The sequence below is a fragment of a genome, unplaced genomic scaffold (assembly GCF_019419815.1).
Source record: "Pyrus x bretschneideri cultivar Hongxiangsu unplaced genomic scaffold, Pyrus_bretschneideri_v1 Contig24, whole genome shotgun sequence".
Classification (NCBI taxonomy): domain Eukaryota; kingdom Viridiplantae; phylum Streptophyta; class Magnoliopsida; order Rosales; family Rosaceae; genus Pyrus; species Pyrus x bretschneideri.
In genome coordinates, this window is record NW_025999546.1 from 5,880,437 (window position 1) to 5,899,970 (window position 19,534).

The following is a 19,534-nucleotide window of genomic DNA, read 5'->3' on the forward strand; positions in this document are numbered from 1 at the left end:
CAAAATAAGCTAAAGTAACCTGCACACTTCATGCTCACGAATCATGATATATTGACATGAAATTTCAACCTTATTATTTTAATTATAATATAGACTAGTTTGCCTGGAGTATGTTATATTGATATAAATAAAACTAAGTAATTGTGCATATATAATAGTGAGATCTTGAATCTTCCGTGGCCTCCAAGTTAATCGATCGACAAATTCCCATTTCCATCTCACTATAAATTTTGGGCAATAATGCAACACCATATATCACACCAAGTTAGCAACCCGCTTTAAATCATCTCAATCCATATATCTGAACCCTTACAAATCACTAGCAAATTAAATGGCTATTTTCTCAGTTATTTTTCAACTGCTTCATGGCATCGTCACAGGTCTCCGATGAGGCAGCTGCAGAGCCCAGTTCTTCAAAGGATTCCAGAAAAAGCAAATCAAAGTCATTGGGAGCTCCTGTAATAGTTTCTTATTTTCCCCATAATTCATACCGCTCTCGCTTGTAATTGTTTTGCTCCATCTAAAAAAGCAAGGTCCTTTGAAGCCAAAAATTGATAGTTAATTTTTTCGTCTTTTGTTGTTTTTCTATTTAAATTATTGGATTTCATGTTTACAATTTGGTTCCCAATCAAATTAATGAAAGTGCTTAGAAGGCAACAGATGAAAGATAACACTAACAACTTCCATGCCCAGTATATGGGGAGTATTCAGTCTCCATATTCAACATTTCATAATAGCGAATAAGAGCCACATAATGTTGATTAAGAATCATGATTTGATAAAGATAGCCAAAAACACGCGCGCATGCAAATCGCAACAAGGACCTTCACACTAGGAGTAAAAATAAAATTTAGAAAAAAATTGAAATTTAGAGAGAGCTTGACGGAATGATTGGAATGAGGGATGAGCATAAAAGATGATATATTGGTAGGAAATCATATATTAAACTGATAATAACATCATTGTACAAAAACAAAGGTAGGAGATGAAACATATTTCTTTCGCATCAATATATTGAAAGTTATAGATTTGGCTACAATATTTATATGTATTTAATATAAACACTATCTTGATCGTCAAATAATGATATTAAATACATATTTTTACATGGATTATAGACTTTGAATTTTCAACATATTTTGGTCATGATGCCGATGAATCAATCAAAATTCGGATTCAACACTTCATTACCTTTGAACCGCGTGGAACTGTTCATTACATCAGCCTCCCTTCCAAATAAAATAAAAACCCTCAAAAATATATATGCTGCTTCTTCATTAGATCAGCTTGCTTCTAGGTTAATTACTTGGCATGCAATTTCAACGTGCCCCTTGTCTAGTCAAGGCAGCCGCGTGACGAACTTTCTTCATAAAGATTACTTTGTGGAGTCTATAGAATGCATTGCGGTCTTGAAATATTCCTTGCCCTTCCCAGTTAATATATATATATATATATATATATATATATATATATATATATATTCTAGGCATGTAAGAAGTCTCAAGCCAAGAAACGAAGGTGATTTTGTCTATTGCTTCATGACATCGTCACAAGTCTGCGATGACAAAGGACGCTCTCCGACTACCGCAAGCTTGCCTGCTTCAAGCGAATCCAAGAAAAGCAAGTCAAAATCATCAACATATTGGTCTCGCAAGCATGTTTCTAATTACTACATGGAAATACTACTAAACCTCATCAAGGGTATGTGAATCAAAGGATCCAAGTTATACCATATATACCAGCACTGGACTAGACGATGAGTAATAAGTTAATAAGTTATGTATGGCCTGATGGAATATGAATATATAGTTATGCTTTTCTTAGTTCGGTGTATACGTAGTACGCTTTGACAATTAATATCCATTTTCTTTGTTTTTTCTGTTTTCTATTTGAGTTGATCCTGTGCTTATTTAAGGAAGTGCATCAACTGCTCGAGCTATCTTTTGTAGAAAATGTAACTTGTACTCCGTTAATTGTGGCTCGAGCCCTCTTTACAAAAAGTGTATTGTGGATTACTTCATCGTTTTTAAATTAGACTAATACTGTAACCATTATAAATCTTTTAAACTAGACGTATACTTTAACCATTATAATCTTCGTGATCCTGATCTTGTTTAGTTTGTTTTTCTTATCTCTTGCCTATTGTTATTTATTACTCGTTCTACACATTCTTGCAAGTATTGATTGACGCTTTCACACATCCTAACTAGTGACATAAAATTTTGACAGATTCCATTGTTGCGAGTGAAGAAAACAAAAAAAAAAACTTTTTTCTTTTTATAAGATATAACTGAGGAAAGTTTTAGGGAGATCACATTTTTTTGAATCATTTAATGTAGGCAAGTGATTAATGAACTTATTCATAAAAAAATGCTAATGAAACCACATATTTTTACCATATTGGTGTACTATCTGATGTGATAGGTGATGTGCCCATGCATTGTCAATTATTGAGTTCATCTAATTAGATTTTGGTTATATGCATCATGTACTGCCACATAATGTGGTTGTTTCCCTCTTTTTGGGTTTGGATGCATGAGTAGAGGTGATAAATCAATCCATTGATTGTTAATCGGTACCCTTAAGACCCATTTAATTTAATATCACCATAATGTAGAAGTAAAATTGGTAGTGCTGATGATGTTGTAAGGTGAAATCAAACTGAATGGGTCTTAATCCGTACCCATTAACAACTTAATGGGTTGATTTGCCACATCTGTGCGTGAGCATGTCACCATGTGACCTAGACTAACCAACGTAGAAAGAATGTGAAAGTGATTGTGTTTGCATGTTAAATTTGACTTCTAATCAAACGATTGAACGACTGAGTAAGGAACCTCTTCTCGACCTAGTTTTTTTCTCTACCTTGAAGGCAAGGCTTTAATAAACAACTAAATGATGTGAAATGGTGATGGTGAAGATCTAGCAATAACGTAAATAAAATTGAAGATAAACGAGATTAAATTTAATTTAGTTTTGAAAAAAAAAAATAAATTAAAGACGAGTGTGAAATAAAGGTTCCTTGAAACCAAATGGAATTTAAAAGACAAAGACAAAAAGTAAAGAATTGAAAGACAAAAATGTTAACTAAACAACATAAATGATTTTTTTTTTTAAATCTAGACTATGAGCGACATTATGCTACTCCTCGGATATGAATGGAAGAGAATTTGGAATTACAATTTATGTGTGTGACCGGATATCTCTTTCTCTTGTTCGAAATTTGTATTCACAGGGCTAGAATACGTCCCAACTGTTGGTTTTCAGGCATATATTTGGGATAAATTTAATTCGAATAATTAAATACGCAGCGGAAAAACAATGAATAACAAAAAATATGTTATCCCAACTAGTTGTAATTGATAAAGCAACAAAGAAAGAAGGCGAATGGATTACTTACATGAATCTTTACCCACATGTGCACCGCTTGTAGGATCGTCTTGTGCTTGTGTTCTTCTTCTTCATGATTGATCACAAGAAGATCTCCAAGTGTTGAGCCTCTAGGAATATCCACAGTGATACACCAACGACAAATGATAGAGTAAGAGATTCGATGTGATAGCATGATCACTCACTTGGATCAATGGAATGGGTGACACACTAGGGTGTTTTTCGGCTAGGGTTTTCTCTCTTTTCTCTTAGAGACAAAACTGATTTCATTCACAATTGCATTAAAGGTGATAGATTAAAAGCACACCACAAAGTAGCACACAAATGTCCTATTGATTTTCCTTATTAACACTAAGATTTGTCAATTGTAGCATATGAAAATAAGGGTCTTTTCCGCAAAAGATTGTTTTATCTAATTACTTAAAATGTCACAAAAACTGGGCTGATGTCCCTACTAACCAGCCACCGTAAAATAATTATTAGACCGACTTACACTTATCTAAAGTCTATGAAATTTTATATGAAGAATTTTTGGAGTTTATTTGCTATTTAAATTAAATTGAACAAAAACAGACCAGAAACAGATTTTAAATAATTCACAAATTAAGAAAAACGAGTTAGGGGAAGTGCTATCCACCACCAAATAATCATGCAAACATGTTATGTTTCATTCAAATTCCTTTTATTTCTGGATGAAGATGCTCAAGTTGGCTCAATATTAGAACTCAACCTATTACTCTTTCTTATGTAGTATGTTAAGAGAATGACGTTTTCAACTTAACTTAGTCCCTAGCATGCAATCTAGAATGGCGTGTTCATAGATTTAACAAGTAGAAATCATTAAGAACGAAAAGAGTTTGAGTCATCACAAGGCATCGTAAGTACTAGCTTTGTCTTACTTATCCTAGAAATTGGTTCACATGTTAATTGCAATTAACAAGTACTACTCTAGAACATATGTAGGTCCTCATTCAGCAGGCACACACATATTCATAGCATTAGAATCCTAGATATGCTTACTAAGTATGCATCTGTAGAAAACACATAAAGAATTCATCAATGAGACAAGTAGTGAACCAATTTTCATCCATTCATAAAAGTAATTCAAACGAAATATCATAACAAACTTGCAATAATATTCGGGGCTTCAAAACAGCCCCTAACTACTAAAAATTTAGTTACACAATCCTTAAGTTAAAAAAAAGAGATAGACATGAGTTTGAGAAAATAGAACCGAAAGAAATCGACTGAGGCTTCCTCTTTCCTTCCTTCCCCATCGCTACTTTTAAACCAATTCTTGCTGCATCATTTTCTTCTCCTTAACTCACCCACTAATAGCCATTTAATGATGACAATAAGTGAGAGGAAATGGTAAAACAATTGTAACTCCTTGGGTAGCCTTTATGCCAATTACTCCCTGTTAATCCTCATCTTTAATTCCATTTCCTCTGATATTTGAATAGGTGTCAGCTGGCTTGTTCTTGGCTGCATCAGTTTTGGCTGCTAGTTTGATTGGATTTATTGCTTTCAATGTTTTCTTGTCAGTTACAAATTGCTCAGCCTCTTAGGAACCTTTTAGTGTTAAAACGGCCATAACTTCTTCTAGAAAAATGATATTAGCAATCCGTGAAATGTCCAAAAATAGACATTTGTAGCTTTCTAAGCATATAAGGCTCATTCTCTAATTTATTTTGAGCTGTTCGCAACTTGCTTCCAAAGTCAGCTGATCTACACATGCAGTTTTGACAAATTTGTTACTTAAAATGCCACTTGTGCTATTTTTCTTTTCTTTGCTTGACAAATCCCACAAAACAAAAAAACAAAGTAAATAGCTCAAAAATATAAGGAACTAACTAACAAAAGACAAGTGAATTTGATGTAATATATATATAAATATAAGCTTATCAAAAGGCATATGAGAAAACACTAGGGTATTTATAATACCCCTTGCCGAACCCACCCCCCCTATAAGTTTGATGCCATGAGCTTTGTCCCATGCGTCTAGCCCAATAACTTGCCCACTTTGGACTTGTGACTTGGACTCCTTTAAATTAAATAAAGCTCAATGCTTATTTTAATTAAAACATGTCCAACTAATCCAAATAATTAATCCAATATAAGTAATAGCTAATTATATCTTATCATCTTCCACGTAACGTTGTCAGTATTATCATAGGTGTGTGACCTCTTAGGTTCTAACTAAGGCCGATATTGAAATTAATTAATAAACTACTATACTTCCACAAGCCATGAGTGACACCTAACAATATATCATGGATATCTAGATTAGATAGAAGTATTCGTGAATTAATCATGATACTCTTTAGGGTTTAGGGTTTAGGGTTAAAATGTAATTTAGTTCTTCTATCATCCATACCACTATATGATATGGAATAATGCTAAATCACATATAGGTATCTATGATCACAACAATGCATCTCATCATGTGAAGCAGTTCTTACAAACATAGCTTGATCAACAAGTATTTCGGCTAAAGAATTCTGAGATGGATCTTCTAGTGGCTTCGAGGAATATCTCCTTCTATTGAACAATTACTAAAGGGTGATGGATTCCTTATTGTACTTTCATATATCTTTATGTTCATATACATGAACTCAAGTAATACACAATCTGGCCCTACGAGGTAGTGAGGGCTTTGAGGTGAAGTTGAGATTCATATATATATATATATAAGCACAAGTTATCCAATGATGCCCCATGTCTAAGAACTATTTACATACTACAACTCAAAGCTTTGTAATGTTTGACACGTTATAAGCATCCATACATTTAAAGTGTTCAGTGAACTTGTTCAATAGGCAAGCACTTGTATATCCATCATGTCTCCAACACACGTAGCACGAGATCATGCTATACACCGGCCTTTCTGGATAGTCAATGTTCAGTTAACTTTCCAAATGGCTAGGAACTTAGTTTAAGGACAAAGTGACTACGGATGCAAGTCTCCCTCTCCTAACCTCATTTAGGACATTGCTTCCAAATTTTAAATTCCACATACTCATTCATGATATATTTCCTCTATAATCTAAAGTCAAACTCACGAATGAATAAAACTTGCCTTTTTATTAATTAATTAAAATAAAATTATTACATAATATCCAATATTACATAATTGGATTTTAGGGCACAATTTCAACACGAACATGGCCAGCCATTGATTGGTACATGAGTACGTCAATCAACAAAAATCTTTCTCAATTGGTGATAGTAGACGTTTGGCCAGTCTTGATTGTATCCATCATCTTAATTATGACAAAAAGGGTTTTGAACCATTTAAATTGTGGTGTGATTTAATACGATTAGTATGATATATAAAATATTGAAAGGTTTTGTACGGGTTAAGATTAAATTCTTAAACTAATTAACCATGGATGTACATATAAAGCAAGATTATAAATATGCATGCACAAAGTAATAGCAGAAGCAACAAAACTAGTCGTAAGTACAAACCCCTTTCGAGATCATTGACCTAAGTGGTTGATCTATTATTTGCTTTCAAGATTCAATAACAAAATTCAAAACTCATTCACCTAAGGCAAAACTAGCCGTAGGGTTTCTTTGTCCTTTTGGTCCTTCTCTCAACTTAAGTTACCAAAGGACTTAATATGGTCCAAGTGAGCTCCATTGGGTCCCTATCAATCCAACATTATTTCGACGCTCAAATTAGGCATTAAACGTCTATGATAATTAATTATTTCATCATTTCCTTCTTACCAAAACTTTTTTTATTCATCTCACACAAAGACTATATATATGGTGTGCAATCATTAAGTTTTTATCGACAAGGCCGTGAGACAAATACAAACTCTTTGGTCGTTTTGAAGGATTGAAAACAACCTTTCAATCTACCTTATTGTGAATAGCTCATTATTGACTTTACGTGACTTCACTAATTATGAGTGACACCTAGCCATATATCATTGCCCCCAACGCAATATAAAATGTATAAGGAAAACCTATTCAATTGCAAGTTACAATGAAGTTTGATCCATCTCTACACAATACCCCCAATCACATTGTCAGGGTATAGATAGTCTATGTCTAACCCAATGTGATCCCTTATCTACATACATGATACTTATTGTTAAGCTATCAAGAATTTATTCTCGATCACATTTAGTACTTTGGCCCAGTATTCTTTGATTATGTCTTAGAGTATTCAACTTTCATTTAAACAAAGCTAGAGATCCCTATTGTATATTCACCTAACACTATAGATAAGGAGATGACCCATATGTAACACCTTGATAGCCTTTGGGCATGACACGTGTACAAAGTCACCTTGATAGCCTTAGGCGAAATCTATACCGGACCACTAGCTACTGGATACTAGTGTCCCAACAACTCGTGCGTCGTGCCTCGTGCATCGTGCTATCATTTTAAGAGAAGGTCAAATCCACAAGGCCGGTCACTTTCTCTTCCCATGTTAATTGCTTTCCTCGTAAATCTAAGACCACTTGTAGCTACATCCAAAGACATGAAATATCCATGCGAGAACCACACATTCATGCACCAAACCCTATTTAATTGCGCATCTTTGGAAGTACTTGGGGTCTCATCTATTGCGGAATACTTCAATTCCTTATAAGAACATGAGGTTTGGTAAACTTTTCAATGTGAAATTTTATTTTTACATCTCCGCATGCCTCTTCATATGTAACAAGTTTGTACATTTAAATATGTGAACAACACCATTGGGTAAGAAACTCGTACCCAAGATGGCTCAAATCCCTTGTTATATTGGCATTGAGCTACAAAATTAGTCTTGTAAATGGCATTTGAGCTGTGGCAATTAGGAAACCACGGATGTGGAACTTCACACCATGCCTCCTGCTCAAGTGTGCAACTTCGTGGCAATTCGGAACTATATATGAGACTAAGTCATGGATAAAAACTTGTTTGTACTTCTTGTTCATATTTGGTTGATTGGATTTCCAGGGAATGGCAGTTGAGGATCCTACAGGCTACAGCTGAGCATGGCTTGAAGATAACAATTGAAGACTACCCAATTGCAAATTATGGTCACATTCTGTGGGATGCCATTAAGGAGTGGGTGAGTGATTATGTGAGCCACTACTATCCAGACCCAAATCTTATTGAATCTGATACGGAGCTTCAAGGTTGGTGGACAGAAGTAGAACCAAAGGTCATGCAGACAGGAAAGATGAACCATGGTGGCCTTTTTTGAAAACCCCGGAAAATCTAATTCACATTTTGACTACTATCATTTGGGTAACCGCTGGTCATCATGCAGCAGTGAACTTTGGTCAGTACATGTATGCTGGATATCTCCCTAACCGCTAACAAATATGATATCCATTATATCTTTATTTGGACCGCTAGATTAAAGTTTGTAATAAATTGGAAAGGAATTTGATTATTCGATCATAAAGATGGTACAAAAATGTGATCTACTTATAATTACTCTTATCTCGTTGGATATTGGTTATGTGTATCATTTGCCACATTATATGATACATTAATGTGATCCAAAAATGTGTTATCGCTAATATTTTTTTAAGTAGAACGATGGTGTCATTGTGTTAAATAATTAGTTGTTAAGGAGCGAGAGAATTGATGGATTAAATCTACAGTAGAGTACATAATCATGATTGATTTCTACCACTGCAGAAAACAGAGTCACCTGCCTAACATTACTCGAACATTAAAAAGAACTAAAGCTAAGTAATGATATCTCTGTTTTTATGGAAGAAAGAAATCTCGTTTCTTTAGCACTCAAACAAGCTCTTAACTGGCAGGACGGTTGAAACCTCAACGTGTCATCATTGAAGGAGATTCAAAGATTCTGCTACTTGCAATTTAAGAAGATTCAGATTCATTGGAAAGTTCCTTCAAATTTTAAGAATTTTTGGTACATGCTTCAGCAAATTCTACTAAATATCTTTAAGACATTTATTTTGGTCTAGGAATTTTTACCATTTTGCTATATATTCTCATGCTCGATTGATATGTATAGTTATATGAGCTTCTGTAGTGAATTCTAAAGAGTAATGCTAGATATACTAAATTTTTTAAATTAAATTTACAAACCAAATGATGTGGTTGTAGATGATTAGATTATTAATTAAATATCAATTAACGTGTTTATTTCTTATTAATGACACATCATTTAATTTAAAATTTTTTATTTGTCTAGTATTATCCGAATGCTAAAATTGTCCTCATCACCGTATACAGCTTAAACGTAGAGATAGATAGCTTTTAAATTTCAATGGGTCGTAAGGAGAGATCCAGTATTATCCGAATGCTAAAATTGTCCTCATCACCGTATACAGCTTAAACGTAGAAATAGATAGCTTTCAAATTTCAATGGGTCGTAAGGAGAGGCCCCACTAAACAAGGACTAAAGGGAAGGTGTTTATCATTTTAAGCCAATTGGAAAAGTCGTCCCTTACTTCTCTCCCTTATGCCAACGCATTTATGGAATCCCATGAATTTCACAGAGAAGGACAAATAATTACCGGACCACTAGCTACTAGTATCCCAACGGTCATGCATCATCCGTACCAAATAAGCAAGGCCGGTCACTCTCTCTTCCCGTGTTAATTGCTTTCCTTGTTTAAGCCGACAGTAAATTCGTCGATACATCCAAAGATATGTTAACCACACATGCATGCATCAAACCCCAAATAATCGCGCATCTTTGGAAGCACTTGAGCTTTCCACTGTAGCGGAATACTCCAATTCCTTGTAGGAACATGGAAGAGGTTTGGTAAACCTTCCAACATGAAATTTTATTTTTACACTTCCACATGCCTCTTAACGCATGAGGAATTTTTAAGTTTAACACGTAAAAACATTATTAGATGACGTAAGGCATGTGTGGTCATTGAGCTTTATACTTAGGCCAAACTAACTCTGATAAGAGACATTTCATCACATCCTCACACATGCATGTCGTTCAATATTCTAATGAATAGAGCATTGGGTTTCTACTCATGCATCCTGAGTTTGAAACCCCTCAAACCCCTAAATTATTTTAATAATTTGGAACCTCTCCCTCCCCTTAATTAATAATAATAATTTAATAAAAACTACATCTTTATATACTATATTTAATCCTAACAGGTCGAAAGAACAAATTGAGTGAACCCATATGGCATTAAATATGACAATAATCAAGTCAATGAGCTCCTAGCCAATGTCAACTGTAATTAAATTTAACTTCTCTCTCTCAACTTCAAATCTTCTTACCCAAATTTTTTTTTTTTAACAAACGATATTATCTACATTAAATAAGTGGAGAGTGAGCTAATCTTTACAATAGATTAGATATAATAATGTACTCATTTTATTTATGGCCTCACTGTAGCCCGTTGAACTTAGCGATACTTGTCCTTAACCTAACTTCAATCTAACAGTATTAATTAACTTTGATATATCTCAAAGAAAGCAAAAGGCAATAAACCCCTTAAGCCCCCTAGAGTCGCAACCACGTACGTACCCCGACCACCTATCTCGCCGGTGAACATCCCCCTCCTCCCCACCTGCCACTGCCGGCCAAGTCTCCATGCTCTTTCTCTTCTCTTTTTCTTCGAAGCTGTTCTCTCCAGCACAAACCACCCCAAAAAGCAGAAACCAAACCCACACTAGAAATCCAAGCCTTCATCTTTTACACACTGAAACACTGAGTTTCCCATTTATTTCTTCAAAACAGAGAAACCCAGACCAAGGTGAGAATGTGAAGGTAAAAGAGTTCCACATTGGTGAAAGACGAAACTTTACAAGAGCTTATAAGAAGTTAGGCTACTTCCTATATTGCCAATTGATTTTGTAGTGGAACTTTCAACTTTCTTCAATTAAAATCTAACAATCAAAAACCTCAGATAATGACAGCTTCGAGCCCAATTTCACAAATTTGAAAAAAAAAAAAAAAAAAAAAATTCTAGAATTTCACCAACAAAATCTCGTTGTATTGGAACCCGTATCGCAGAATTTGATAGATGAGTAAAAAAAGTAGTTCTTGTGCACTGCAAGTTTTCTCGGCGAAAGGAAAAAGGGTTTAGGCGAGAGGAAGAGCCACTTGGTTCTTTCCATTTTAGGTTTCGGAGATACCAAGATAATTAACACTGTTGTGTTAAGTGGAGTCGTCACGAAATTAGAAAAGTCACATAGAGGACACTTACATTTGGAGGATAATGTTTGTGTTCCTCCGTGAGAAAACTAGTATTCTTACTTACAAATAACGAATCTTTACCATCTGAACATTAAAGTCGGAGCTATTAATTCTCTTTATCATCATCTAAATATCATATTTGCAGAAAAAAAAACATTTAATTTGGAGACATAATTTAGTCATTCGTCACTTAGAAAGACTTGGAAAGAGACTTGAAGATAAGACATGAAGTACTTGGAGCTGACGAAAGACTTGCCCCAAAACTAAGTGTGTGGTGTTTTAGGATTCACACACAATGGACCCCACTTAGTGGTATAAGGTTTTATTGTTGTTGTTGTGGAGAATGATCTTTAGATGTTGATGAACGATTTTGATTATAATGTTTGGACGGTAAATATTCGTTAATCGCAAGTAGGAGAAAAAGTAGGTTCCCACGAGAAGAACTCAAGCATTATCCCATTTTGGGTGGAGAAGATTTGAAGTCCTCACCCTCTCTCTCATTTATCTCTCTATAAATGCATGAACTCGCAAACCTATTTTAGCAAATTAGAAGCTTTCAAAAAAATTCTTCCAGATTAGAAAGCATATTAATCCAACTCTTAAGTGAGACGACGATGACGTCTCAGCTACAGAAACCCATTTACGCTCCATCCTTCTCTCTCTTTCCAAAATCGTCCATTAACCCTAATCATCTGATTAAGCATGGTAACCCCTCCCTGATCAGCATCGTTCCGCGCCACCATGTCCATCAAAATCGTAACAAGAAAAATTCCTCCTCCTTGGTGATCCGTGCCGCTTCTGGTGAGCTCAAATCATCACCTGCATCAGTGTCCACGGTTACTTCAACGGAGAATCAGGCGTTTACGGTAAAGGCTTTGGTGACGGTGACGGTAACAGCTGGAGGGTTCCTCTCCAGCCTAAGCTTGACTCGCCCCCTCGATGACATTACCGACTTGCTCGGAAAAACCTTGCTTTTGGAGCTTGTTAGCGCCGAGCTTGACCCCAGTAAGCAAACAGTACTCTAAGCATACAGAATATATATAACTTTTCTCATTAGAAAAAACACACACAGATTGTCTTACAGCCTCAGCCAGTTTGACCGTAAACTTTTTACTTCCACAAATATTTTTAGAGTTGAGATTTTTTTTTGTTTAATACAAGTGAGTTTTTTCTATTATATTTGTTGTTCATTATTCGTTCGAGTTTTTTTTTTTTTTTTTTTTTCACGAAAATAACAAATGATTAGCCCCAAGGTTATCCAAAACAGTCCTTCTTTTTTCTTTATAAAGAAACCCATTGGAAATCAACTCTAATCAGACACCTGATTCAATGGACAGAAATCCCCTTTCAAATCTGTATTCGGACTCTTTCTGTACTTGGATAATCGGATTGGTTATAGAAGTGATTTTAACGTATCATTTTTAACTTCTGACACACTTTTCCTTATTTAAGACAATTGAATTGAATAAATCAAATGAAATCTACTACTATAATTAAATAATAAGAGTGTGTAAGAAGCTAAAAATGATATGTGAAAATTACTTTCCATATTTATATAGCCCCCCTTCCGTTGAAGGATGCCTCAAATAAAATTATTTGAGAAAGAAGGACACTTTGTGGTGCTCATTCCATAACTTTTTTCAACGATTCAAATCATCTATATTTCCGTTCATCATTATAAATCATCCTTGCATAAATTTGGACAAATCTAAAATCATTATAAGATATCCATTTGTAGTGAAGACCATAGACGTGTACGGTTAAAAAAAACACTCATTTGACCATTTAGTCTAATGGTCAAATAGGTTTCACATTGGGGTGATATTTGATAGAGAAAATCTTAGAGAAAATACCTAAAAGATTGATTGTTTGATCGTTGTAATACGATGTGGAGTGAATCCACAGAGAATCTCTCAAACATGTGGGATCCCTGGAATTAAGGAGACTATAAGTATATATATGTATATTAGTAATACAAACACAAATAACTATTTTTATTAGGGCTGCTCATTTTACCAACTCTTTTGTTGGTTTCTTATTTTCTTTTCCATTTTTTAATGGACAAAATTTTGGTTCCGGCTCTTGATTGATTAAACTCTTAAATTTGAACTTTATTAATTTAAATATTTTATTAATTTGAATGCTTTTACTGAAGGATAAAAATGTTATTTCGGTATTAATCAAGAAATTTAATAACAACACCTATTAATCCTTCCCAAAATCATGCAAAGATTAATACCAAATAGGGATTTTTTATTTACTTTTTTCTTCAAATTGAATTGTAAGAAATATAATCAGATTTTTTATTTTTTCAAAATAAAATGTCTTATATTTATTTTTAAATATAGGTACGTTTTAAATTTAAATATAGTTACATTTTATCATAAAATATGGGTACATTATAAATAAAAAAATGAATACTTTTTACACTAAAAATGGTACATGTTATCATGATTCTTTTTTATTTCCTACGAAGAGGTTATGTGAAGAAAAAAATTAAATTTTCAGGTTAAATTTGTCTTTTGATGGAAAATTAACGGAAGGGATTTTGTGAAAACAATTTGAAGCCTTACGGAATGTTTGTGTAGCACAAATCTTAGGGATGAATGTGAAATCTAATCTTTGAGGTTATATTTGTCATTTGAAGAAAATTTATGATGGTATCATCATTTTTGGATGGAAAATTAAGGGTTTAGGAGCTTTGTGAAAATAATTTGGTACCTTAGGAGGTGTTAAGTGTATTTTCCAAAACCTTAGAAAGTTTTTGTGGACAAACAACAGGATATAGATCTACACCATAAGAAGGGGAAATGTTTGAATCTAAGACACGGTGTTTTGAAGAGGAATGTTATATCCATCTGAACCATTCACCACTTGGTCACTATTTCTCTTTCCGCAATACTGTTTTTTGCAAACATGAATTTCATGTTGATGAAATGAGAGACTTCGCATAGCGGAATCTCAACTTTCTTCAAATTAATGGGTTTTATGGTGGATTGTTATCACATTAATGGGACCTCAACTTAATTTCTTCACATAGCATATGATTATACAATTGTATGAACAATTAGCACTTTAAATTTTACAAATACGGATTGAATTTATTTACTACATATTTTTGAATTGGGCTTTGTAGAGACGGGGTTGGAGAAGGAAACAGTGAAGGGGTATGCGCACAATGCGAGCCACAAAGACAACGAGGTGGTGTATGAGACTACTTTCACCATCCCAGAAGGGTTTGGAGACGTTGGAGCTGTTCAGGTAGAGAATGAACACCACAAGGAGATCTTCATCAAGAGCATCGACCTCGATGGCTTCCCGAAAGGCACTGTTAATATTCCCTGCAATTCCTGGGCTCATTCCAAGTTTGACAACCCTCGGAAGAGAATTTTTTTCACCAACAAGGTCCTCTATTTTAGATCCTTATATTTTTTTCGTTGCTTTCTCATTATTATCATACAAACACACACACACATATATACATGGGATTAGGATCAAGAGACAAATATTTTGATAAATACTTTTACACTCTTTTTTAGCGATTAGATCTTATAACATCTGATGGTCTTGATTAATAGTGATGTGGAAGCTTTTACGACTTGATGATGATGTAGATTGTAACTAACAATAAATTTTGTCACTCCCCTACACTTTAGTTTAGCCTTTTAGAAGGCTATACCATTGCAATTTTGCAGTGTAGTTGAGATTTATGTCTTGTACATGTCGTTGATGTATTGTTGAAGTTTTTTTTAATCAATAATGCTTTGTTCAAGAAGGAAAAAGTGATCGTTTTCTTATCTTCTTTCTTAAGATTACCCATTGTTCTAAAAATCTCCACCTAGGGCCCTTCTAGACGTTAGGCAGCTGGCCACCGTCCTAATTAGTCCCCAGACGTTTGAAAAATGAGAAAGTATGCCTAGCCCATCTAGGCGGCCGCCTAAACCTGCCTAGGCATCCGCCTAGATCGTGACTCTCACTTAGACACAAAATCAATAAGTTTCTTTTTGCATTCTATTATGTCAATAAAATGTAAGAAACTTGTTGAATACTTAGATGAACACTCATCATATGTTTGTCCCCCCATATTTTCAATATATTCTAACACTTCATAATTTATATGCCTTTTTTTTCTTCTTTTTTTTGCAATTAATGTATGCCATTGAAATTAGGTGTTTTTTTAAGTATAAATAGGCACTGATTTATACAAAATATATAATATATTTACTTAAATCCGCCTAGTTTGCCTAGGCCTGCACCTAAAATCCGCCTAGCTGCCTAGGCGCTAGACCCAGCACGCCGCCTGACTAGCTCCTAGCGTCTTTTAGAACCTTGAGATTACCTTGTGTTTTGACTAGTTTTGGCTGACATATTCATCCACAAAATTAATTGATGTGTTAATTTGTGTGAAAATGTAATGATTCCAAGCAGTCGTACATACCATCAGAGACGCCAAGCGGGTTGAAGAAGCTAAGAGAATCTGAGCTGCAGACTTTGCGAGGAGACGGGCGGGGCCAAAGAAAAACATCTGATAGGATTTACGATTATGATACTTATAACGACCTTGGCGATCCGGACAGCAATGAGGAACTGGCTAGGCCTGTCCTTGGCAGCAAAGATCACCCGTACCCCAGGCGCTGCAGAACTGGAAGACCACGCTCTAAAAAGGGTAATTATATAACCATCTAATTACATACTAATCCCTCAAATGGTTGTATAAAGTAAACGCCATGCCCTTTTCTACTCAATAGGTCCGTAGTTGGTAAAGAAAGCTTGCCTATCCCGGGTTCCAATTCAACCTCTTCTTTCTATTTCACTTGGAATATGAAGTTACGTCACGAGAGATATAGGAAAAGAGTGGCAGAAACCCTTGGCAGCCAATTAGCTCCCATATTTATGAAAATAAAACAGTGTTCTAGACACACAAGACTAAAAGTTTGTTTTGGTTCGTGTCTCATAACAAACATTTACAAAAATAAATTTGTGTTTATGCCTTTTGAAATGGAAACTCATGTGCTTCAAGAACTTAATGTTACCAAGGACAATGATTCAAGCTATGAACCATTTTCTTTTATTATATGCTAATTTCGAATGTGGGAAATTGTATGACTGAGAAACTATGAGAGCAATGTGATTATTGTATCATATATTTTCCACCAATATTGCAGATCCTTTATCGGAACAAAGAAGCAGCAATGTGTATGTACCAAGAGATGAAGCGTTTTCAGAGGTGAAACAGCTGACATTTTCGACAAAGACCCTGAAATCTGTGCTACATGCGTTGATCCCTTCGCTTGAGACAGCACTTCTTGATCCAGACTTAGGATTTCCATACTTCACGGCCATAGATTCACTATTTAACGAAGGAATCACATTACCTAAGCCAAAGACCGGTGAGTTTTTCCAGACAATCATCCCAAGGCTAGTCAAGACTATTACAGATGGAGGAGACGATCTTCTGCTCTTTGAGACCCCTGAAGTAATTGACCGTATGCCTCCCTCCCCCACTCCCTGTGTATAGATCACGATCAAGCAAAAATTTCTAAATGATGATTCCCTCTTGAGGAAAATAGACCACAAAATTGCTGGCTTCACCCTGTATATCACTTGTCTTCTATTGCAGGTGATAAATTTTCTTGGTTTAGAGATGAAGAATTTTCCAGGCAAACTCTAGCTGGTCTTAATCCATATAGTATCGAGCTAGTGAAGGTATGCTTTCTTTATTATTTTGCTGATACAAGTAGAACTCCCCCACTTCAATATAGAAATTCAAATTTGTATATTCCATTTATCACCCGAGGTCGCCATCTTCTTTGGTGATCAAGTAATTAAAGAGTTAGAAGCGTATCTTGTTTTAGCTGGTTAAACTCTATTTTTTCCTCTAGTGGCAGTAAATTCTGTAATTTCCTAATGCAGGAATGGCCATTGAAAAGTAAACTTGATCCCGAGGTTTATGGCCCCCCTGAATCATTGATCACAACAGAGGTGGTTGAAAAGGAGATCAAAGGTTTTATGACTGTCAATGAGGTATAATAAACACACCCCCAATCTCTTTGACTTGCAACCGGGTTATGCTTTAAGTAAAAGAAAATTGCTTGAACATGTAGGCCTTGGAAAGAAATAAGATGTTTATTTTGGATTACCATGACCTGCTCATGCCTTATGTGAACAAAGTAAGAGAGATTGAAGGTACCACACTGTATGGTTCTCGTACACTATTCTTCCTCACTGATGATGGGACACTGAGGCCTATTGCCATTGAACTCACTCGACCGCCTGTTGGTGACAAGCCACAATGGAAGCAAGTCTTTACTCCAACCTGGGAGGCCACCGGTTGCTGGCTGTGGAGGCTTGCTAAAGCCCACGTTCTTGCTCATGACTCTGGCTATCATCAGCTTGTCGTGCACTGGTAAGAAACTCGTACCCAAGATGGCTTAAATCCCTTTTTATATTGGCATTGAGCTACCAAATTAGTCGTGTAAATGGCATTTAAGTTGTGGCAATCAGGAAACCACGAATGTGGAACTTCACATTATGCCTCCTGTGGCAATTGGGAACTATGAGACTAAGTCATGGATAATAACTTGTTTGTACTTTTATATTTTCACAGGCTGAGGACTCATTGCTGTACAGAGCCATACATAATTGCAGCTAATCGACAATTAAGCGTAATGCATCCCATCTACAGACTTCTGCACCCTCATTTCCGGTATACAATGGAAATCAATGCTCTGGCTCGAGAAGCCCTCATCAATGCAGATGGAATCATTGAGAGCAGCTTTTCACCTGGAAAGTACTCCATGGAGTTCAGTTCTGTTGCTTACGACCAGCTTTGGCGCTTTGACATGGAAGCTTTGCCAGCAGATCTCATCAGAAGGTATTGTACTTGATAAAACTAGCATAAGACTAATCTAAACTATTTGATGCAGGAAACTTTGTACAAAGAAGATTTTCGATTTTTAAAAAGAAAACTTCACTGAAAACCCCACGGAATTTGAACTGCTTGTTCATATTTGGTTGATTGGATTTCAGGGGAATGGCAGTTGAGGATCCTACAGCTGAGCATGGCTTGAAGCTAACAATTGAAGACTACCCATTTGCAAATGATGGTCTCATTCTGTGGGATACCATTAAGGAGTGGGTGAGTGATTATGTGAACCATTACTATCCAGACCCAAATCTTATTGAGTCTGATACGGAGCTTCAAGGTTGGTGGACAGAAGTTAGAACCAAAGGTCATGCAGACAAGAAAGATGAGCCATGGTGGCCTGTTTTGAAAACCCCGGAAAGTCTGATTCACACTTTGACTACTATCATTTGGGTAGCCGCTGGTCATCATTCAGCAGTGAACTTTGGTCAGTACACGTATGGTGGATATTTCCCTAACCGCCCTACAATTGCTCGAACCAACATGCCAACTGAAGATCCATCTGAGGAGTTTTTCCAGAACTTCATGAAGAAACCAGAAGTGGCTTTGCTGATGTGCTTCCCCTCACAAATTCAAGCAACAAAAGTGATGGCCGTGTTAGATGTACTATCGAATCATTCACCCGATGAGGAGTATATTGGTGATTGTCTAGAGTCAGCTTGGGCTGAAAATCCTGTTATAAAGGCCGCGTATGAGAGATTCAGTGGCAATTTGAAGAGGTTAGAAGGAATTATTGATGAGAGAAATACCAATTTGAAACTGAAAAACAGAGTTGGAGCAGGAGTTGTTCCATATGAGCTTTTGAAGCCATTCTCAACCCCCGGTGTCACAGGAATGGGAGTTCCAAACAGCATCTCCATCTAAATTTGATGATGAGGAATCGATGTTCCAAACAGCATCTCTGTCTAGATTTTAGGTTGATGTTGTAAAAACTCTTTATGTATTCTATTTGGCCATTAATAAATCAATAATACGGGGTGCTTAAAGTTCTGATGAAAACTGTTGCATGATTCCACCAAACTCGAACTGGAACAAGTAATATCAGATCACGTCCAGTGTGT

At 35.6% G+C, this 19,534-nt stretch overlaps 1 protein-coding gene across 1 annotated transcript; it reads left to right on the top strand.

Annotated features, from left to right (window-relative positions):
- The first annotated feature begins 12,002 nt into the window (after positions 1-12,002).
- On the top strand, positions 12,003-19,472 carry LOC103945829 (linoleate 13S-lipoxygenase 2-1, chloroplastic). Its single transcript, XM_009356413.3, has 9 exons — positions 12,003-12,553; positions 14,685-14,953; positions 15,977-16,214; positions 16,714-17,034; positions 17,169-17,254; positions 17,462-17,572; positions 17,653-17,954; positions 18,156-18,422; positions 18,578-19,472. Exons 1-9 carry the CDS (start codon positions 12,163-12,165, stop codon positions 19,335-19,337), a joined length of 2,745 nt encoding a protein of 914 aa, XP_009354688.2. The 5' UTR covers positions 12,003-12,162; the 3' UTR covers positions 19,338-19,472.
- The last annotated feature ends 62 nt before the right edge of the window (positions 19,473-19,534 follow it).

What these genes read in the sequence shown, in the direction of transcription:
- LOC103945829 (XM_009356413.3), top strand. Translation starts at nt 12,163, where the DNA reads ATGACGTCTCAGCTACAGAAACCCATTTACGCTCCATCCTTCTCTCTC. An exon ending in TAGCGCCGAGCTTGACCCCA is followed by an intron (nt 12,554 to 14,684) that starts GTAAGCAAACAG and finishes TGGGCTTTGTAG; the next exon opens with AGACGGGGTTGGAGAAGGAA. An exon ending in CCAGCAGATCTCATCAGAAG is followed by an intron (nt 18,423 to 18,577) that starts GTATTGTACTTG and finishes ATTGGATTTCAG; the next exon opens with GGGAATGGCAGTTGAGGATC.